This window comes from Triticum dicoccoides, chromosome 5B (genome assembly GCF_002162155.2).
Source record: "Triticum dicoccoides isolate Atlit2015 ecotype Zavitan chromosome 5B, WEW_v2.0, whole genome shotgun sequence".
In the NCBI taxonomy this organism is placed as follows: Eukaryota; Viridiplantae; Streptophyta; class Magnoliopsida; order Poales; family Poaceae; genus Triticum; species Triticum dicoccoides.
Genome location: NC_041389.1, coordinates 276,367,687 through 276,390,982, shown reverse-complemented (window position 1 = coordinate 276,390,982; position 23,296 = coordinate 276,367,687). Strand labels below are relative to the sequence as shown.

Below are 23,296 nucleotides of genomic sequence, written 5' to 3'. Positions count from 1 at the left end.
GGCGAAGCCCTGTGACGGTAGAACATCAACATCGTCACCACACCGTCATGCTAACGGAACTCTCCCTCGACACTCTGCTGGATCAGAGTACGGGGGACGTCATCGAGCTGAACATGTGCAAGAACTCGGAGGTGCCGTAGTTTCGGTGCTTGATCGGTCGGGCCGTGAAGACGTACGACTACATCAACCGCGTTGTGCTGACGCTTCCGCTTTTGGTCTACGAGGGTACGTGGACACACTCTCCCCTCTCGTTGCTATGCATCACCATGATCTTGCGTGTGCGTAGGAATTTTTTTGAAATTACTACGTTCCCCAACAGTGGCATCCGAGCCAGGTTTTATGCGTAGATGTTATATGCACGAGTAGAACACAAGTGAGTTGTGGGTGATACAAGTCATACTGCTTACCAGCATGTCATACTTTGGTTCGGCGGTATTGTTGGATGAAGAGGCCCGGACCGACATTATGCGTACGCTTACGCGAGACTGGTTCTACCGACGTGCTTTGCACACAGGTGGCTGGCAGGTGTCAGTTTCTCCAACTTTTGTTGTACCGAGTGTGGCTACGCCCAGTCCTTGCGAAGGTTAAAACAGCACTAACTTGACGAACTATCGTTGTGGTTTTGATGCGTAGGTAAGAACGGTTCTTGCTCAGCCCGTAGTAGCCACGTAAAATTTGCAACAACAAAGTAGAGGACGTCTAACTTGTTTTTGTAGGGCATGTTGTGATGTGATATGGTCAAGACATGATGCTATATTTTATTGTATGAGATGATCATGTTTTGTAACCGAGTTATCGGCAACTGGTAGGAGCCATATGGTTGTCGCTTTATTGTATGAAATGCAAGCGCCCTGTAATTGCTTTACTTTATCACTAAGCGGTAGCGATAGTCGTAGAAGCAATAGATGGCAAAACGACAATGATGCTACGATGGAGATCAAGGTGTCGCACCGGTGACGATGGTGATCACGATGGTGCTTCGGAGATGGAGATCACAAGCACAAGATGATGATGGCCATATCATATCACTTATATTGATTGCACGTGATGTTTATCCTTTATGCATCTTATTTTGCTTTGATTGACGGTAGCATTATAAGATGATCTCTCACTAATTATCAAGAAGTGTTCTCCCTGAGTATGCACCATTGTGAAAGTTCTTCGTGCTGAGACACCACGTGATGATCGGGTGTGATAGGCTCTATGTTCAAATACAACGGGTGCAAAACAGTTGCACACGCGGAATACTCAGGTTAAACTTGATGAGCCTAGCATATACAGATATGGCCTCGGAACACTGGAGACCGAAAGGTCGAGCATGAATCATATAGTAGATATGATCAACATAGTGATGTTCACCATTGAAAACTACTCCATCTCACATGATCATCGGACATGGTTTAGTTGATTTGGATCACGTGATCACTTAGATGATTAGAGGGATGTCTATCTAAGTGGGAGTTCTTAAGTAATATGATTAATTGAACTTTAATTTATCATGATAGTCCTGATAGTATTTTGCAAATTATGTTGTAGATCAATAGCTCGCGTTGTTGCTTCCCTATGTTTATTTTGATATGTTCCTAGAGAAAAACTATGTTGAAAGATGATAGTAGCAATGATGCGGACTGGGTCTGTGATCTGAGGTTTATCCTCATTGTTGCACAGAAGAATTATGTCCTTGATGCACCGCTAGGTGACAGACCTATTGCAGGAGCAGATGCAGACATTATGAACGTTTGGCTAGCTCAATATGATGACTACTTGATAGTTTAGTGCACCATGCTTGACGGCTTAGAATCGGGACTTCAAAGACATTTTGAACATCATGGTCCATATGAGATGTTCCAGGAGTTGAAGTTAATATTTCAAGCAAATACCCGAGTTGAGAGATATGAAGTCTCCAACAAGTTTTATAGCTAAAAGATGGAGGAGAATCGCTCAACTAGTGAGCATGTGCTCAGATTGTCTGGGTACTACAATCACTTGAATCAAGTGGGAGTTAATCTTCCAGATAAGATAGTGATTGACAGAATTCTATAGTCACCATCACCAAGTTACTAGAACTACGTGATGAACTATAGTATGCAAGGGATGACGAAAACGATTCCCGAGCTCTTCGTGATGTTGAAATCGACGAAGGTAGAAATCAAGAAAGAGCATCAAGTGTTGATGATTGACAAGAACACTAGTTTCAAGAAAAGGGCAAAGGGAAAGAAAGGGAACTTCAAGTAGAATGACAAGCAAGTTGTCACTCCCATGAAGAAGCCCAAAGCTGGACCAAAGCCTGAAACTGAGTGCTTCTACTGCAAAGGAAATGATCACTGAAAGCGGAAATGCCCTGAATATTTGGTGGATAAGAAGGATGGCAAAGTGAACAAGGGTATATTTGATATACAGGTTATAGATGTGTGCCTTACTAGTGTTTATAGTAGCCCCTGAGTATTTGATACTTGTTCGGTTGCTAAGATTAGTAACTCGAAACAGGAGTTACATAATAAACAGAGACTAGTTGAGGGGAAGTGATGATGAGTGTTGGAAGTAGTTCCAAGATTGATATGATCATCATCACACACTCCCTATACTTTCGGGATTAGTGTTAAATCTAAATAAATGTTATTTAGCGTTTGCGTTGAGCATGAATATGATTTGATCATGTTTATTGCAATACGGTTATTCATTTGAAGTCAGAGAATAATTGTTGTTCTGTTTACATGAATAAAACCTTCAATGGTCATGCACCCAATGAAAATAGTTTATTGGATCTCAATCGTAGTGATACACATATACATAATATTGATGCCAAAAGATGCAAAGTTGATAATGATAGTGCAACTTATTTGTGGCACTGTCGTTTGGGTCATATCGGTGTAAAGCGCATGAAGAAACTCCATAAAGATGGACTTTTGGAATCACTTGGTTATGAATCATTTGATACTTGCGAATCGTGCCTTTTGGGCAAGATGACTAAAACTCTGTTCTTCGGAACAATGGAACAAGCAACAAACTTGTTGGAAATAATACATACTGATGTATGCAGACCAATGAGTATTAAGGCTCGTGGAGGGTATCATTATTTTTTGACCTTCACAGATGATTTGAGCAGATATGGGTATATCTACTTGGTGAAACATAAGTCTGAAATAGTTGAAAGGTTCAAAGAATTTCAGAGTGAAGTGTAAAATCATCGTAACAAGAAAATAAAGTTTCTGCAATCTGATCGTGGAGATGAATATTTGAGTTACGAGTTTGGCCTTCATATAAAACAATGTGGAATAGTTTCACAGCTCACGTCACCTGGAACACCACAACGTAATGGTGTGTCCGAACGTCATAACCGCACTTTATTGGATATGGTGCAATCAATGATGTATCTTACTGATTTGCCACTATCATTTTGGGGTTATGCATTAGAGACAGCTGCATTCACTTTAAATAGGGCACCATCAAAATCCGTTGAGACGATGCCTTATGAATTGTGGTTTGCTTAGAAACCAAAGTTGTCGTTTCTTAAAGTTTGGGGCTGCAATGCTTATATGAAAAAGTTTCAACGTGATAAGCTCGAACCCAAATCGGAGAAGTGCGTCTTCATAGAATACCCAAAGGAAACTATTGGGTACACCTTCTATCACAGATCCGAAGGCAAGATATTCGTTGCTAAGAATGGATCCTTTCTAGAGAAGGAGTTTCTCTCGAAAGAAGTGAGTGGGAGGAAAGTAGAACTTGATGAGGTAACTGTACCTGCTCCCTTATTGGAAAGTAGTTCATCACAGAAATCTGTTTCTGTGACACCTACACCAATTAGTGAGGAAGCTATTGATATTGATCATGAAACTTCAGATCAAGTTACTACCAAAACTCGTAGGTCAACCAGAGTGAGATCCGCACCAGAGTGGTATGGTAATTCTATTCTGGAGGTCATGTTATTAGACCATGATAAACCTATGAACTATGAGGAAGTGCTGATGAGCCCAGATTCCGCGAAATGGCTGGAGGCCATGAAATCTGAGATAGGATCCATGTATGAGAACAGAGTGTGGACTTTGGCGGACTTTCTCGATGATCGGCAAGCCATAGAAAACAAATGGATCTTCAAGAGGAAGATGTACGTTGATAGTGGTGTTACTATCTACAAAGCTAGACTTGTCGAAAAAGGTTTTTGACAAAGTTCAAGATGTTGACTACGATGAGTTTTTCCTCACTCGTATCGATGCTTAAGTCTGTCCGAATGATGTTAGCAATTGCCACATTTTATGAAATTTGGCAAATGGATGTCAAAACTACATTCCTTAATGGATTTATTAAAGAAGAAGTTGTATATGATGCAACCAGAATGTTTTGTCAATCCTAAAGGTGCTAACAAAGTGTGCAAGCTCCAGTGATCCATCTATGGACTGGTGCAAGCATCTCGGAGTTGGAATATATGCTTTGATGAGTTGATCAAAGCATATCGTTTTATACAACTTTTGGAGAAGTCTGTATTTACAAGAAAGTGAGTGGGAGCACTACAACATTTCTAATAAGTATATGTGAATAACATATTGTTGATCGGAAATAATGTAGAATTTTCTGGAAAGCATAAAGGAGTATTTGAAAAGAGTTTTTCAAAGAAAGACCTCGGTGAAGCTGCTTACACATTGAGCATCAAGATCTATAGATATAGATCAAGACACTTGATAAGATTTTTCAATGAGTACATACCTTGATAAGATTTTGAAGCAATTCAAAATGGAACAGTCAAAGAAGGAGTTCTTTCCTATGTTGCAAGGTGTGAAGTTGAGTAAGACTCAAAGCCCGACCACGGCAGAAAATAGAAAGAGAATGAAAAGTCATTCCCTATGCCTCAGTAATAGGTTCTATAAAGTATGCTATGCTGTGTACCAGACCTATTGTATACCTTGCTCTGAGTTTGGCAAGGAGGTACAATTTTGATCTAAGAGTAGATCACTGGACAACGGTCAAGAATATCCTTAGTGAGGACTAAGGAAATATTTCTCGATTATGGATGTGATAAAAGAGCCCGTCATAAAGAGTTACATCGGTGCAAGCTTTTACACCGATCCAGATGACTCTAAGTCTCAATCTGGATACATATTGAAAGTAGGAGCAATTAGCTAGAGTAGCTCCGTGCAGAGCATTGTAGACATAGAATATTTGCAAAATACATACGGCTCTCAATGTGACAGACCCGTTGACTAAACTTTTCTCACGAGCAAAACATGATCATACCTTAGTACTCTTTGGGTGTTAATCACATAGCGATGTGAACTAGATTATTGACTCTAGTAAACCCTTTGGGTGTTGATCACATGACGATGTGAACTATGGGTATTAATCATATACAGATATGAATATTGGTGTTAAATCACATGATGATGTGAACTAGATTATTGACTCTAGTGCAAGTGGGAGACTGAAGGAAATATGCCCTAGATGCAATAATAAAGTTATTATTTATTTCCTTATATCATGATAAATGTTTATTATCCATGCTAGAATTTTATTAACCGGAATCATGATACATGTGTGAATACATAGACAAACATAATGTCACTATTATGCCTCTACTTGACTAGCTCATTAATCAAAGATGGTTATGTTTCCTAACCATGGACATGAGTTGTCATTTGATTAACGGGATCACATCATTAGTAGAATGATGTGATTGACATGACCCATTCCGTTAGCTTAGCACTTGATCGTCTAGTATGTTGCTATTGCTTTCTTTTTCATGACTTATACATGTTCCTACAACTATGAGATTATGCAACTCCCGTTTACCGGAGGAACCCTTTGTGTGCTACCAAACGTCACAACGTAACTGGGTAATTATAAAGGAGCTCTACAGGTGTCTCCAAAGGTACATGTTGAGTTGGCGTATTTTGAGATTAGGTTTTGTCACTCCGATTGTTGGAGAGGTATCTCTGGGCCCTCTCGGTAATGCACATCACTATAAGCCTTGCAAGCAATGTAACTAATGAGTTAGTTACGGAATGATGCATTACATAACGAGTAAAGAGACTTGCCGGTAACGAGATTGAACTAGGTATTGAGATACCGACGATCGAATCTCGGGCAAGTAACATACCGATGACAAAGGGAACAACATATGTTGTCATGCGGTTTGACCGATAAAGATCTTTGTAGAATATGTAGGAGCCAATATGAGCATCCAGGTTCCGCTATTGGTTATTGACCGGAAACGTGTCTCGGTCATGTCTACATAGTTCTCGAACCCGTAGGGTCCGCACGCTTAAAGTTTCAATGACAGTTATATTATGAGTTTATGAGTTTTGATGTACCGAAGGTTGTTCGGAGTCCCGGATGTGATCACGGACATGACTAGGAGTCTCGAAATGGTCAAGACATGAAGATCGATATATTGGATGACTATATTTGGACACCGGAAAGGTTTCTGTGAGATTGGGACAATACCGGAGCTCCGGGAGGTTATCGGAACCCCCCGGGAGGTATATGGGCCTTATTGGGCCTTAGTGGAAAGGAGGGGAAAGGAGAAAGGGAGGGGGCACGCCCCCCCCCCCCCAGCCCAATTCGAATTGGGAGGGGGGGCGGCCCCCCCTTTCCTTCCTCCCTCCTTCCTCTTCCTTCCCTCTCCCTCTCCTAATAGAAAAGGGGGGAGTCCTACTCCCGGTGGGAGTTGGACTCCCCCCCTAGGGCGCGCCACCCCCCTTGGCCGGCCCCCTCCTCCACTCCTTTATATACGGGGGAGGGGAGCACCCCATAGACACAACAATTGATCCTTGAGATCTATTAGCCGTGTGCGGTGCCCCCCTCCACCATAGTCTTCCTCGATAATATTGTAGCGGTGCATAGGTGAAGCCCTGCGATGGTAGAACATCAGCATCGTCACCACACCGTCGTGCTGATGGAACTCTCCCTCGACACTCTGCTGGATCAGAGTACGGGGGACGTCATGGAGCTGAACGTGTGCAAGAACTCGGAGGTGTCGTAGTTTCGGTGCTTGATCGGTCGGGCCGTGAAGACGTACGACTACATCAACCGCGTTGTGCTAACACTTCCGCTTTCGGTCTACGAGGGTACGTGGACACACTCTCCCCTCTCGTTGCTATGCATCACCATGATCTTGCGTGTGCGTAGGATTTTTTTTGAAATTACTACGTTCCCCAACAGTCGCCAACACTGACCGGCTGTCAATCTCCGTTGCGAGGAAGGGAATTCCAAGATCGCCAAGGTCTCGTGGACCCGCTTCAGAGCTTGAACAGGGTCGTAGCCATCGCGCTCATGAGTCTAGCAATTGCGTGAAGACCAAATGTTGTGCATAATCATAATTATCTTGCATCTTTCCTCATCTGTGAACATGTGGTCAAGCAAGATATCACGTGCCCAAGTATCCCGATGCAGCCATGGGAGATGTAGCTGGAATCTGTCCTGAGATGCAGTCCAGAACTTATTTGCATGTGTGCAATGTACCATCACATGTAGCATGTCTTCCTACATCGCCTTGCAGATGTCACACAAGCCAAGATGCTTGATGTATCGATGTCGCAAGGTTACAAAATCAGGGAGTATCCCTCGGAGTATTCTCCACCAAAAAACTCGGACCTTGGGGACAACTTTAAGTCTCCGCAAGGCAGTCCACAACTGCGTATTAGCTGATGATGTTTTCATAGTCGCCCCTTCCTCTAAAGAGCAAAGCTCGTTGTGAGTCACAAGAGAATGATACGCTGATTTTACAGAGTAGATGCCCGAGTTCTCCAAAGCCCAAGCCAAAGTATCTTCACCGCCCGAAGGGTTCAGAGGTATATTTAAAATTACCACCACAATCGGATGCAAGAAATTCTGATGGACAATCTATTCATTCCAATTCCCAGTATAATCATCAATGAGTTCAGAAACTCTAGTGAGTGGAGCTGTGCTGAGGCGGACCCTAGGTTTCAAGGTGTGCTTGGAATCCAATTGTCTGTCAATGTTGATATGGTCGTTTCGTCGCCAACTCGGCGAATAAGACCAACAATGAGAGCGTCTCGCCCTGCTATGATGGCCTTCCAAGTCGCCAATGCTCGAGACGGGGTTGTGGCATTCAGAAAATCCGTATGAGGGAAGTACTTGCCCTTCAGCACCGAGTCCGGTTTTGTGAGAAGGCACCATCCATGTTTTTCAAGCATCGCAAGTTAAAAAACTGCAAATTTTGGAAACCCATGCCGCCCTTCACCTTTGGTGTCGCAAGTTTGTTCCATGATAGCCAATGGAGAGAACGCTTGTCAATTGAGCTCCCCCACCAATATTTTGCCATGCGTGAAGTAACACTCTTGCACACCTTTTTTGTTAGAAGGAAACAACTCATGCTGAAAGTTGGAATAGACTGGATAATTGTCTTGAGAACCTCTCTCGCAGCGCAAGCCATGTTCCGCTCTGACCAGCCTCGCATTTTATCACGACATCTATCCATCATATGAACAAATGTCCCACTCGTGATTCTACCAATAGCAGTTGGGAGTCCCAGGTAGCGTTCTGAAAATGCTTCTACATGAATCCCGAGAGACTGTTTAATAGTCTATCGTAGGGGTTGTCTCATATTGCCACTGAAGTAGATGGAGCTTTTCTCCCAATTTACCGCCTGTCTAGAACATTCAGCATATATCCGAATAATCTCATTAAGCCTCTCTATACTTTGGGTTTTTGCACTAAGAAATATTAAGCTGTCGTCAACAAATAGAAGACGATTAACCCAAGGTGCATGCGGACTCACCATGATGCCTCTATCAATGTATGCACCGCCAAAATTATTCAGAAGTGAAGTAAGGCCCTGGGCACAAAACAAAAAACAAGTATGGCGACATGGGACATCCTTGATGGAGCCTCCTCGAAGGAGTGAAGTAGGGGAGAAGCTCTCCATTTTCCATGATTGTGAACCTCACCGAGGTCACACACTTCATGATTAAGTGAACAAAGTTATCACCGAAACCCAACTTAAGTAGCATCGCTTCGAGATAGTGCCATTCCACTCTGTCATAGGCCTTGAGCATATCAAGCTTCACCGCGCAACATGCATTCTTGCCTTTCTTGCGTCTTTTGATCGCATGAATGCTTTTGTACTCCACAAGTACATTTATCCATGATTAATCGTCCCGGAACAAATGCACTTTGATCTTCTCCAATCACCTCATCCAAAATCCCTCAGACTCTATTGGCAATTGCTTTGACTGCAATCTTGTATAGAACAGGGCATAAGGCAATTGGTCGGAATTGAGATATTTTTGTGGATGTCGTACCTTTGGGATCAAAGTTATGGATGTGTCGTTCAGTCCCAATGGTAATTCCCCTCCGTTCAAAAACTCCAGGACGGCCACTGTGATGTTCTCTCCAAGAACTTCCCAATGTCGTTGATAAAAACCTGTGTGAACCCGTCGACCCCCGGGGTCTTTGACGGTGCCATGTCAAATAGAGCCTTCTTTACTTCTTCCGCAACATATGGTTTGTTGACATGGTCGTTCATTTGATTAGTGACACTCAGTTGCACACAGTTTAGTAATTTTTGCATCAAGTTGAAGCCTAGTGTATGATACAAGGCGTGATAGAAGTCACTGATTTCCTTCTTCACCTCCTCCGGGTCTTGCAAAATCCGACCATGTATGTTCTCCAGATAAGTGATTCGGTTGATTCCTTTGCGATGATGAGCGGCTTGAGCTTGAAAATAACCAGTATTGTGATCTCCCTCCCGTAACCAAAGCACTCGCGATCTTTGCGTAAGCCAGATTTCTTCCTGTCTCATGGCTTCTCGCAGTTGCGCTGCAAGAACAAGCTCTTCCTCCGTAGGCCCTCGACCCATTGAGACGCTCCTTAGATGTTCTAGGCGCTTCCGTAGCTTGCGTACTTTCTTTGATAAGTTTCTGAATTCTCGCTCACCCCAGGCACCAGATCCTGTTGGACGACTGCCAGCGCATGCACGACGCCCTGCAAGCCTCCTCGACCAACCCCCGCATGCCACAAATCGCGTACAATCTAGTCATACTGACCATGGGACTGCCAAACGTTTCATATATGAAACTCCGTTGGGCTTGAGGCTAGTGATTAGCCATGCTAGTTCTGAACTCAACTGCAACATAACAATGATCTGATTCCACGCTGCTGATATGCTTGATAGCAATGTATTGGAACATATTCAAAAATCGGCCGTTAGCAAGGGCCCGATCAAGGCGAGCCTTTATGTTTGTCGATCCGGCCTGCCGATTATCCCATGTATAGGGTATACCTCTCCATCCCAAATCCTGTAGGGAACAGTCATCAACCGCATCCCGGAATGCCCTCATGTGGGGCTCCGGCCTAGCATTGACACTGAAGTGCTCGTCTGCCTACATTGTCTTGTTAAAATCTCCCATGCAGATCCATGCGCCATGCGGGACAACAAATAAAGTGCTAAGAAAATGCCAGTTGTGGTGTCTATTTTCCACCCATGGCTCTCCGCAGAAACCAGTGAAACGCCAAGTTTTATTGTCTTTCTCAACCGATACATCAATGTGTGACCAATTGTAATTTTCCAACTTGACTTCAACATCTTTTGACCAAAACAGGCCAATACCACCACTAAGCCCATCACTATCGATGGCAAAACAACCAGAAAAGCCTAAAGAAAATTTCAAATCTTCCACCCTTTTGCCCTTGATTTTGGTCTCCATTACGAACAGAAGGGCGGGACCTTCTTGCTTCACAACCTTGCGAAGCTCTCGAACTTTCTAGGGGTTCCCAAGCCCCCGACAGTTCCAACTGATAGTACTCATTGCGACGGGCAACGCTGACTAGCAGCCGCTGCCGAGGATTCAGACATTGGTGGTGTCGGTTTCTTCTTCTTTGGTTCTCTCTCAACAAATATATCACCCAAGTTTTAAGTCTCTCTCTCTCTCTGGAGCCGAACCCAGCACACCATATGTGCTCACAGGCCCTTCTCCTTTCTCTGTAATGGCCAGAGGAGTGGGCGCCACTTTTCGGTAGACTTGGATCAGTGGCCCTCCTTTCCTCTTGTTCTGGACTTGATTCTTGGCTGGGAACGTCACCTCGACCCCCTCCTTCTGCTTGGAGCTTGACGAACGTGATTCACGTGTGTTGCGCTGCGTATATTGCTTTTCCTTTGTCGAGTTCTCACCAGAAAAACCTTTCTTCCGTTCCTCAGCAGCCCGAAGGCTAGCCTTGAAGGGAAGATCACCATTAGCATCCCGTGTCCCTGGAGTGGGACAGAAGAGACCGAAGTGGCCCAATCTTCCACAAGAGAAGCAAAAGCGGGGGATCTGTTCATACTCGATGTCATAGCAGTCCACCTTGTCTCTCTTGGTTGATTCAATGACAATCCATCTACAGAGGGGTTTGAGCACATCAATAGCGACTCTCGCTCTCAAGAAGCCCCCCACCGGATCAATTTGGACGATGGATGTGTGCTCGTCAATCTGTCGGGCTATCGCCAAGCCCCGTGTGTCGTTCCTCAAGTTATATGGTAGATTAACTACCCTTACCCAGACTGGCAGCCGGCCAAACTTGAGCTCAAAAGGCTGGATGTGTTCTTCAAAATACTCCAAGATCACCGCGTTTTTGCTGATGTGCCAGGGTGCTCCTTCCCAAACACGGTCTCGATCTCGCTTGGATTCAAACTCAGCATCAAACATATTCTCTCCTAGTGGGCGGAAAGTCGGGCCCCTAGGGTTTCCCCAAGCAGGGTGAAGGGCGTTGCAGATCGTCTGGATGTGAAGAAGATTGCGTTGCAAAACCTTCCCTGCTAGCAGCCACTTTGTCAGAGCATCGTCGTTGGCGTCGTCGATCACCAGGGGTGTCGCCTCCTCCTTGGAGATGTCCAGCTTGCCGAGCGTTTCCTCCATCTGCGCTCGCACGGAGCGAGGGGAGAGAGCGCCGCTGCGCTTCCAAAGCTGTTCCCAACACACCATCAAGGCATCAACACAAGTTCGACTCTGGTCACATACGCTGATTCTTCTTGGTGCATCGCCGGTCATCCTGAGGAACCCCATGCCTCCCTTCTCATTGCCACGTAGCAGAAATTGCAGACCCGGGTGTACCTGACAGTCTGGACCCACAGGTCAGCGCGCTCGCTGACCACCGAGCCCATCGGCCCGTCCACACCCACGTCATCCTTCCTCTCTCTATATCAATCCTGCGAGCCTTCTTCCTCTCAGTTCAAGCCACGGCCGCAGCAACAGCAAGCAAACGCAGCCTAGCTAGCTCTCACATCACACACGCATGATGCTCACGGCCATGCAGCACATGGACTCCTCCGCCTACGCATCCTCGCCCTCGGCGTCACCGTGGCAGCAGCTCCTCACGGCCCAACGCGGCCACCTGTTGCCCTTCGACTACGAGGATCTCGCGTCCGTCCCCGCCGCGGCGCACGCGCCGGCGGCGCACCAGCAGCACAGACCCGCGCGCCGCGTCGCCAGGCGGCGGCCGCGCCCGTCGCGGCGGCTGCCCACGACCTACATCAGCGCCGACCCCGCGGAGTTCCGCCGCATGGTGCACCAGGTCACGGGCGCCGACGAACTCCTCCTCCCGCCGGCCCAGCAGCAGACGGAGGGGCCCCTTCTCCCCGCGCTCGCCGCCCGCGCAGCGCCTTCGTCGGCCGGCGGGGCGCTGCTGCTGCCGACGCTGGACACGTCGGCGTTCCTGCTCGGCGGGTGCAGGGCGAGGCCGTCCACCGCGCGGACGGATGCGATCCTGATGCCACCGCCGACGTCTCGCGACGGGTCCCTCCCGCTGGACAGCACTAGCGGCAGCAGCAGCAACTGTGGTTTCCCGACCTTAGAGTCGTGGGATCTTCTCTGAACCCACCCGCTCTGCCCTCTCTGCGCACATATGCATGGTGCTTCTGCCTTCTGGTTGTGACTAGAGCTTGATTGTTGGCAACCATATATGTGTTCGTCTTGTTGTTAATCTGAGCTTAATTATTCCGTTTATGTTGTGATTGACTCATGCTGTGTCTCTCTGGACGGGTTTCAGTTTCATCATAGATATTCTCTTTGCTCTAGGAGCAGAATTCAGAATCGAGGACATGGATTGTTTCTTCTCTTTTCCTACTCTCAAACCCGTCTTGTCTTCACCAACCATATTCTCTTCCGGTCGGGTCAAGATCAACCGTCTTTTGTTGGGTGCTCAGTGCATTCAGCGCAATTAACCAGCTGAGTGATTAGTGCGCCAAAGCAGCCATTAATTATAAAGCAGGGGGAGCATGTAATGCTACTTAGACCCTACGACACGTCGAGATGAAGCCAAATACGACTGAGACGTAGTACGTCACGTGCATCAGCCCTTCGCTTCAATAATCTACCATAACCTGTGAAATCGGCTAGCACTTAGGCCAACTCCATCGCGCCAGCCAGCCACCCGGGTGCGTCTGTTTTGGCTCAAAACGGACATACCAAACGGTCCAGCGTGTGGGCGTAAATGGACTTTTATCCGTTTTCTGACCGCTTTCGACCCATCATCGGCCTAAGTTTGGGCCGCTTTTAAGGTGAAAACGCGCAGACGGGCAAGACACGTGCGCTTATCCTTCCCTCGCCCGCCCGTCAGTGGCACAAAGCACCCGCCCGGCGCCTCATTTCGTGCCATTTCCCCCCAAACCCTCTCCCACGTCCCGCCCACCACCTTCCCACCATGGCCGATGCCCCGCCGAATTCCAGCGGCTAGGCCGCTGACCCGCCCGGAAAGGTGAAGAAGGCGGCGGCCAAGGGTCCGAAGAAGCCTAGGTCGGAAGCCACGCCGGCAGAGCTCGCAAAGCTGGACGCGGAATTGGCCAAGAAGAAGAACCGGAGGGCGGTCGTCAAGGGCAAGAACGCCGCAGCCAAGTTCGCCGTCGAGCGCGCTGCGTTGGAGGTCGCGCGGCGCAAGGTCGACGTCGACGAGAAGGAGGACATCATCAACAAAACGCATGGCCCTCCTCATGCTTGCGATTCGCCGTCCAGCGAGTTTCTCGCCAGCGCACGTCGGCCCAGCGAGCACAGGCTCGTGGTCGCCCGACCTCCGCAGTGCCCCTCGCCGACGTCGCGGACCACGTCTTTGTCGCCCTGTTTTCCTCCGGCAAGGTGCGAAGGCCAGACCCGTTTCTCGGGGTCGCCGAACGTTGGCGTGATCGCGCCGTCCAGCCCGCGCCCCTCGGCCGTCATCGACCTCAACGTCACGCCGGGGTCCAGCAGCGGCGGCCGGCCGTCCGTTGAGATGCAAAGAAAGCAAGCACGGCCGACGTCTATGGCCACCATGCCGCCGCCCCGCGTCCCGTTCGACGAAATGCCAACACCAACACCAACGGTCGACGACCCCTACTACAACCAGTTCATGGAGGATGTCATCTACGAGGGCCATGGCGAGGCCTTCCAGATGGGTGGGCATGGCGATGCCTACGATCCCGAGGAGACCCAGAGTCAGGATGGTCGCGGCCAGTACGTTGCCGATGAAGACATTGAGGCCCATGACCATGCTGAGTACGACCATGGTGACTTGTGGCATGAAGATGATGACATCTATTGCGAAGGTGATGGTGATGAAGAAGAAGGAAGCACAAAGAGTGGAAGCATAAAGAAGGAAGAAGAGCATTCGTACGGGATCATACTCACAAGAGGAGGACAAGTTGATTTGCCAAAGTTGGATGGAGATTGGCCAAGATCCGAGGACCAGTGCGCAACAAAACGGGCTTGTTTTTTGGACAAGAGTTCACAAAACATTCCATGAAAGAAAGTTGTTTTCGCCCTACCAATTTACGAGCGACCGTGGCATCACCTCAATTCAAAAGAGGTGATTGTTCATCCAACAAGAATGCAACAAGCATGTCCCGTGAGTGGTCTCGGCATTGGGGACATGGTATGGTCTCTTATCTTTTCGTTGCTACGGCCATGACTTTCGGCCTTCTATATGTTTGCATGTTCAATTCTTGTTGATCATGTAGGCATTTCAATCTTTGAAAGCATTCAAGGCCTGGCACAATGACAAGTCATTCACTCTTACGCATTGTTGGACGCTCATCAACAATTACCCTTAGTTCAAAGATCAATACCGTGAACTTCAAAGGAAGAGAGGCAAGAAGACTGCCGTGTGTTGGAAATATGCCCTAGAGGCAATAATAAAAGCATTATTATTATATTTCCTTGTTCATGATAATTGTCTTTATTCATGCTATAATTGTGTTATCCAGAAATCATAATACATGTGTGAATAACAGACACCAACATGTCCCTAGTGAGCCTCTAGTTGACTAGCTCGTTGATCAACAGATAGTCATGGTTTCCTGACTATGGACACTGGATGTCATTGATAACGAGATCACATCATTGGGAGAATGATGTGATGGACAAGACCCAATCCTAAACATAGCACAAGATCGTATAGTTCGTTTGCTAGAGTTTTCCAATGTCAAAGTATCTTTTCCTTAGACCATGAGATCGTGTAACTCCCGGATACCGTAGGAGTGCTTTGGGTATGCCAAACGTCACAACGTAACTGGGTGACTATAAAGGTAGACTACGGGTATCTCCGAAAGTGTCTGTTGGGTGACATGGATCAAGACTGGGATTTGTCACTCCGTATGACGGAGAGGTATCACTGGGCCCACTCGGTAATGCATCATCATAATGAGCTCAAAGTGACCAAGTGTCTGGTCACGGGATCATGCATTACGGTACGAGTAAAGTGACTTGCCGGTAACGAGATTGAACGAGGTATTGGGATACCGACGATCGAATCTCGGGCGAGTAACATATCGATAGACAAAGGGAATAGCGTACGGGATTGATTGAATCCTCGACATCGTGGTTCATCCGATGAGATCATCGTGGAGCATGTGGGAGCCAACATGGGTATCCAGATCCCGCTGTTGGTTATTGACCGGAGAGTCGTCTCGGTCATGTCTGCTTGTCTCCCGAACCCGTAGGGTCTACACACTTAAGGTTCGGTGACGCTAGGGTTATGAAGATATGTATATGCAGAAACCCGAATGTTGTTCGGAGTCCCGGATGAGATCCCGGACGTCACGAGGAGTTTCGAAATGGTCTGGAGGTAAAGAATTATATATATGAAGTGCTGTTTCGGGCATCGGACAAGTTTTGGGGTTATCGGTATTGTACCGGGACCACCGGAAGGGTCCCGGGGGTCCACCGGGTGGGGCCACATGGGCTGTAGGGGGTGAGCCTTGGCCTAGATGGGCCAAGGGCACCAGCCCCTATAGGCCCATGCGCCTAGGGTTTCCATCATGGAAGAGTCCATGTGGTGGAAGGCACCCCTAGGTGCCTTGGGGGGGAGGGAAACCTCCCCTTGGCCGCCGCCCCCCCTAGTAGATCTCATCTACTAGGGCCGGCGCCCCCCCCCCCCCATGGCACCCCTATATATAGTGGGGGGAGAGGAGGGATTTCACACCAGCCCCTGGCGCCTCCATCTCCCCCCGTTACGTCTCTCCCTCGTAGTCTCGGCGAAGCCCTGCTGCTGTGACGCCCTGCATCCACCACCACGCCGTCGTGCTGCTGGATCTTCATCAACCTCTCCTCCCCCCTTGCTGGATCAAGAAGGAGGAGACGTCTCCCGTCCCGTACGTGTGTTGAACGCGGAGGTGCCGTCCGTTCGGCGCTGGTCATCAGTGATTTGGATCACGTCGAGTACGACTACATCATCACCGTTCTTTTGAACGCTTCCGTGCGCGATCTACAAAGGTATGTAGATGCATCTAATCACTCGTTGCTAGATGAACTCCTAGATGATCTTGGTGAAACGAGTAGGAAAATTTTTGTTTTCTGTAACGTTCCCCAACAGTGGCATCATGAGCTAGGTCTATGCGTAGTTCTTCTTGCGCGAGTAGAACACAATTTGTTGTGGGCGTAGATTTGTCAACTTTCTTGCCGTTACTAGTCCTTTCTTGCTTCAGCGGTATTGTGGGATGAAGCGGCCCGGACCAACCTTACACGTACGCTTACGTGAGACCGGTTCCACCGACTAACATGCACTAGTTGCATAAGGTGGCTGGCGGGTGTCTGTCTCTCTCACTTTAGTTGGAGCGGAATCGATGAACAGGGTCCTTATGAAGGGTAAATAGAAGTTGACAAATCACGTTGTGGCTATAACGTAGGTAAGAAAACGTTCTTGCTAGAACCCTAATTCAGCCACGTAAAACTTGCAACAACAATTAGAGGACGTCTAACTTGTTTTTGCAGCAAGTGGTTTGTGATATGATATGGCCAAAGTTGTGATGAATGATGAATGATCTATATGTGATGTATGAGATGTTCATGCTATTGTAATAGGATTCACGACTTGCATGTCGATGAGTATGACAACCGGCAGGAGCCATAGGAGTTGTCTTTATTCTTTTTATGACCTGCGTGTCATCGAGAAACGCCATATAAATTACTTTAGTTTATTGCTAAACGCGTTAGCCATAGTAGTAGAAGTAATAGTTGGCGAGCAACTTCATGGAGACACGATGATGGAGATCATGATGATGGAGATCATGGTGTCAAGCCGGTGACAAGATGATCATGGAGCCCCAAGATGGAGATCAAAGGAGCTATGTGACATTGGCCATATCATGTCACGTTTATTATTTGATTGCATGTGATGTTTATCATGTTTTGCATCTTGTTTACTTAGAACGACGGTAGTAAATAAGATGATCCCTCACAATAAATTCAAGAAGTGTTCCCCCTAACTGTGCACCGTTGCGACAGTTCGCTGTTTCAAAACACCACGTGATGATCGGGTGTTTTATTCAGACGTTCACATACAACGGGTGTAAGACAGATTTACACATGCAAACACTTAGGTTAACTTGACGAGCCTAGCATGTACAGACATGGCCTCGGAACACAGAAGACCGAAAGGTCGAGCATGAGTCGTATAGAAGATACGATCAACATGAAGATGTTCACCGACGTTGACTAGTCCGTCTCACATGATGATCGGACATGGTCTAGTTAAACTCGGATCATGTAATACTTAGATGACTGGAGGGATGTCTAATCTAAGTGGGAGTTCATTAATAATTTGATTAGTTGAACTTAATTATCATGAACTTAGTCTAAATATTTTACAATATGTCTTGTAGATTAAATGGCCAACGTAGTCCTCAACTTCAACGCGTTCCTAGAGAAAACCAAGCTGAAAGACGATGGCAGCAACTATACGGACTGGGTCCGGAACCTGAGGATCATCCTCATAGCTGCCAAGAAAGATTATGTCCTACAAGCACCGCTCGGTGACGCACCCGTTCTCCCTGCAGAACAAGATGTTATGAACGCTTGGCAGGCACGTTCCGATGACTACTCCCTCGTTCAGTGCGGCATGCTTTACAGCCTAGAGCCGGGGCTCCAAAAGCGTTTTGAGAGACATGGAGCATATGAGATGTTCGAAGAGTTGAAAATGGTTTTTCAAGCTCATGCCCGGGTCGAGAGATATGAAGTCTCCGACAAATTCTTCAGCTGTAAGATGGAGGAAAACAGTTCTGTCAGTGAGCACATACTCACTATGTCTGGGTTGCATAACCGCTTGACTCAGCTGGGAGTTAATCTCCCGGATGATGCGGTCATTGACAGAATCCTCCAGTCGCTTCCACCAAGCTACAAGAGCTTTGTGATGAACTTCAATATGCAGGGGATGGAAAAGACCATTCCTGAAGTATTTGCTATGCTGAAATCAGCAGAGGTAGAAGTCAGGAAGGAACATCAAGTGTTGATGGTCAATAAAACCACTAAGTTCAATAAAGGCAAGGGTAAAAAGAACTTCAAGAAGGACGGCAAGGAGGTTGCCGCGCCCGGCAAGCAAGCTGTCGGGAAGAAGCCAAAGAATGGACCCAAGCCCGAGACTGAGTGCTTTTATTGCAAGGGAAGCGGTCACTGGAAGCGGAACTGCGCTAAGTACTTAGCGGATAAGAAGGCCGGCAAAACAAAAGGTATATGTGATATACATGTAATTGATGTGTACCTTACTAGTGCCCGTAGTAGCTCCTGGGTATTTGATACCGGTGCAGTTGCTCACATTTGTAACTCAAAGCAGGGGCTGCGGAATAAGCGGAAACTGGCAAAGGACGAGGTGACGATGCGCGTCGGGAATGGTTCCAAGGTCAATGTGGTCGCCGTCGGCACGCTACCTCTGCATCTCCCTTCGGGATTAGTTTTAAACCTTAATAATTGTTATTTAGTGCCAGCTTTGAGCATGAACATTGTATCAGGATCTCGTTTAATTCGAGATGGCTACTCTTTTAAATCTGAGAATAATGGTTGTTCCATTTTTATGAGAGATATGTTTTATGGTCATGCTCCTATGGTGAATGGTTTATTCTTTATGAATCCCGAACGTGATGCTACACATGTTCATAATGTGAGTACCAAAAGAAGTAAGGTTGATAATGATAGTCCCACATACCTGTGGCACTGCCGCCTTGGTCACATAGGTGTCAAACGCATGAAGAAGCTCCATGTTGATGGACTTTTAGAGTCTCTTGATTATGAATCATTTGACACATGCGAACCATGCCTTATGGGTAAAATGACCAAGACTCCGTTCTCAGGAACAATGGAGCGAGCAACCGACTTATTGGAAATCATACATACTGATGTGTGCGGTCCAATGAGTGTTGAGGCTCGCGGTGGCTATCGTTATGTTCTCACCCTCACTGATGATTTAAGTAGGTATGGGTATATCTACTTAATGAAACACAAGTCTGAAACCTTTGAAAAGTTCAAGGAATTTCAGAGTGAGGTTGAAAATCAACGTGACAGGAAAATCAAGTTTCTACGATCAGATCGTGGAGGAGAATACTTGAGTCACGAGTTTGGCACACACTTCAAAAAATGTGGAATAGTTTCACAACTCACGCCGCCTGGAACACCTCAGCGTAATGGTGTGTCCGAACGTCGTAATCGCACTCTATTAGATATGGTGCGATCTATGATGTCTCTTACCGATTTACCGCTATCCTTTTGGGGCTATGCTTTAGAGACTGTCGCATTCACTTTAAATAGGGCTTCGTCAAAATCCGTTGAGACGACACCGTATGAATTATGGTTTGGGAAGAAACCTAAGCTGTCGTTTCTAAAAGTTTGGGGATGCGATGCTTATGTCAAGAAACTTCAACCTGAAAAGCTCGAACCCAAGTCGGAAAAATGCGTCTTCATAGGATACACAAAAGAAACTATTGGGTACACCTTCTACCTCAGATCCGAAGGCAAGATCTTTGTTGCCAAGAATGGGTCCTTTCTGGAGAAAGAGTTTCTCTCGAAAGAAGTAAGTGGGAGGAAAGCAGAGCTTGATGAAGTATTACCTCTTGAACCGGAAAATGGCGCAACTCAAGAAAATATTCCTGAGGTGCCTGCACCGACTAGAGAGGAAGTTAATGACAATGATCAAGATACTTCTGATCAAGCCCCTACTGAAATTAGAAGGTCCACAAGGACACGTTCCGCACCAGAGTGGTACGGCAACCCTGTCTTGGAAATCATGCTGTTAGACAACGGTGAACCTTCGAACTATGAAGAAGCGATGGCGGGCCCGGATTCTGACAAATGGCTAGAAGCCATGAAATCCGAGATAGGATCCATGTATGAAAACAAAGTATGGACTTTGACTGACTTGCCCGTTGAGTGGCGAGCCATAGAAAATAAATGGATCTTAAAGAGGAAGACAGACGCGGATGGTAATGTGACCATCTATAAAGCTCGGCTTGTCGCTAAGGGTTATCGACAAGTTCAAGGGGTTGACTACGATGAGACTTTCTCACCGGTAGCGAAGCTGAAGTTCGTCCGAATCATGTTAGCAATTGCCGCATTCTATGATTACGAAATATGGCAAATGGACGTCAAAACGGTATTCCTTAATGGTTTCCTTAAGGAAGAATTGTATATGATGCAGCCGGAAGGTTTTGTCGATCCTAAGAATGCTGACAAAGTGTGCAAGCTCCAACGCTCGATTTATGGGCTGGTGCAAGCATCTCGGAGTTGGAACATTCGCTTTGATGAGATGATCAAAGCGTTTGGGTTTACACAGACTTATGGAGAAGCCTGCGTTTACAAGAAAGTGAGTGGGAGCTCTGTAGCATTTCTCATATTATATGTAGATGACATACTTTTGATGGGAAATGATATAGAACTCTTGGATAGCATCAAGGCCTACTTGAATAAAAGTTTTTCAATGAAGGACCTTGGAGAAGCTGCTTATATATTAGGCATCAAAATCTATAGAGATAGATTGAGACGCCTCATAGGTCTTTCACAAAGCACATACCTTGATAAGATATTGAAGAAGTTCAATATGGATCAATCCAAGAAGGGGTTCTTGCCTGTGTTACAAGGTATGAAATTGAGCTCAGCTCAATGTCCGACCACGGCAAAAGATATAGAAGAGATGAGCGTCATCCCCTATGCCTCAGCCATAGGTTCTATTATGTATGCCATGCTGTGTACCAGACCTGATGTTAACCTTGCCGTCAGTTTGGTAGGAAGGTACCAAAGTAATCCCGGCAAGGAACACTGGACAGCGGTCAAGAATATCCTGAAGTACCTGAAAAGGACTAAGGAAATGTTTCTCGTTTATGGAGGTGACGAAGAGCTCGTCGTAAAGGGTTATGTCGACGCTAGCTTCGACACAGATCTGGATGACTCTAAGTCACAAACCGGATACGTGTATATTTTGAATGGTGGGGCAGTAAGCTGGTGCAGTTGCAAGCAAAGCGTCGTGGCGGGATCTACATGTGAAGCGGAGTACATGGCAGCCTCGGAGGCAGCACATGAAGCAATATGGGTGAAGGAGTTCATCACCGACCTAGGAGTCATACCCAATGCGTTGGGGCCGATCAAGCTCTTCTGTGACAACACTGGAGCTATTGCACTTGCCAAGGAGCCCAGGTTTCACAAGAAGACAAGGCACATCAAGCGTCGCTTCAACTCCATTCGTGAAAATGTTCAAGATGGAGACATAGAGATTTGTAAAGTACATACGGACCTGAATATAGCAGATCCGTTGACTAAACCTCTCCCTAGAGCAAAACATGATCAACACCAGAATTCCATGGGTGTTCGATTCATCACAATGTAACTAGATTATTGACTCTAGTGCAAGTGGGAGACTGTTGGAAATATGCCCTAGAGGCAATAATAAAAGCATTATTATTATATTTCCTTGTTCATGATAATTGTCTTTATTCATGCTATAATTGTGTTATCCGGAAATCGTAATACATGTGTGAATAACAGACACCAACATGTCCCTAGTGAGCCTCTAGTTGACTAGCTCGTTGATCAACAGATAGTCATGGTTTCCTGACTATGGACACTGGATGTCATTGATAACGAGATCACGTCATTGGGAGAATGATGTGATGGACAAGACCCAATCCTAAACATAGCACAAGATCGTATAGTTCGTTTGCTAGAGTTTTCCAATGTCAAAGTATCTTTTCCTTAGACCATGAGATTGTGTAACTCCCGGATACCGTAGGAGTGCTTTGGGTATGCCAAACGTCACAACGTAACTGGGTGACTATAAAGGTAGACTACGGGTATCTCCGAAAGTGTCTGTTGGGTGACATGGATCAAGACTGGGATTTGTCACTCCGTATGACGGAGAGGTATCACTGGGCCCACTCGGTAATGCATCATCATAATGAGCTCAAAGTGACCAAGTGTCTGGTCACGGGATCATGCATTACGGTACGAGTAAAGTGACTTGCCGGTAACGAGATTGAACGAGGTATTGGGATACCGACGATCGAATCTCGGGCGAGTAACATATCGATAGACAAAGGGAATAGCATATGGGATTGATTGAATCCTCGACATCGTGGTTCATCCGATGAGATCATCGTGGAGCATGTGGGAGCCAACATGGGTATCCAGATCCCGCTGTTGGTTATTGACCGGAGAGTCGTCTCGGTCATGTCTGCTTGTCTCCCGAACCCGTAGGGTCTACACACTTAAGGTTCGGTGACGCTAGGGTTATGAAGATATGTATATGCAGAAACCCGAATGTTGTTCGGAGTCCCGGATGAGATCCCGGACGTCACGAGGAGTTCCGGAATGGTCCGGAGGTAAAGAATTATATATATGAAGTGCTGTTTCGGGCATCGGGACAAGTTTTGGGGTTATCGGTATTGTACCGGGACAACCGGAAGGGTCCCGGGGGTCCACCGGGTGGGGCCACCTGTCCCGGGGGGCCACATGGGCTGTAGGGGGTGCGTCTTGGCCTAGATGGGCCAAGGGCACCAGCCCCTATAGGCCCATGCGCCTAGGGTTTCCACCATGGAAGAGTCCATGTGGTGGAAGGCACCCCTAGGTGCCTTGGGGGGGAGGGAAAC

The 23,296-nt window shown here is 46.8% G+C and overlaps 1 protein-coding gene across 1 annotated transcript; it reads left to right on the top strand.

Annotated features, from left to right (window-relative positions):
* The first annotated feature begins 12,176 nt into the window (after positions 1 to 12,176).
* LOC119305403 (calmodulin-binding protein 25-like) lies at positions 12,177 to 12,926 on the top strand. Its single transcript, XM_037581924.1, has one exon. The coding sequence runs from the start codon at positions 12,223 to 12,225 to the stop codon at positions 12,799 to 12,801; it is 579 nt and encodes a 192-aa protein (XP_037437821.1). The 5' UTR covers positions 12,177 to 12,222; the 3' UTR covers positions 12,802 to 12,926.
* The last annotated feature ends 10,370 nt before the right edge of the window (positions 12,927 to 23,296 follow it).

Bases quoted from the DNA above. Each gene is read 5' to 3' on its own strand.
- LOC119305403 (XM_037581924.1), top strand. From the start codon at position 12,223: ATGATGCTCACGGCCATGCAGCACATGGACTCCTCCGCCTACGCATCC.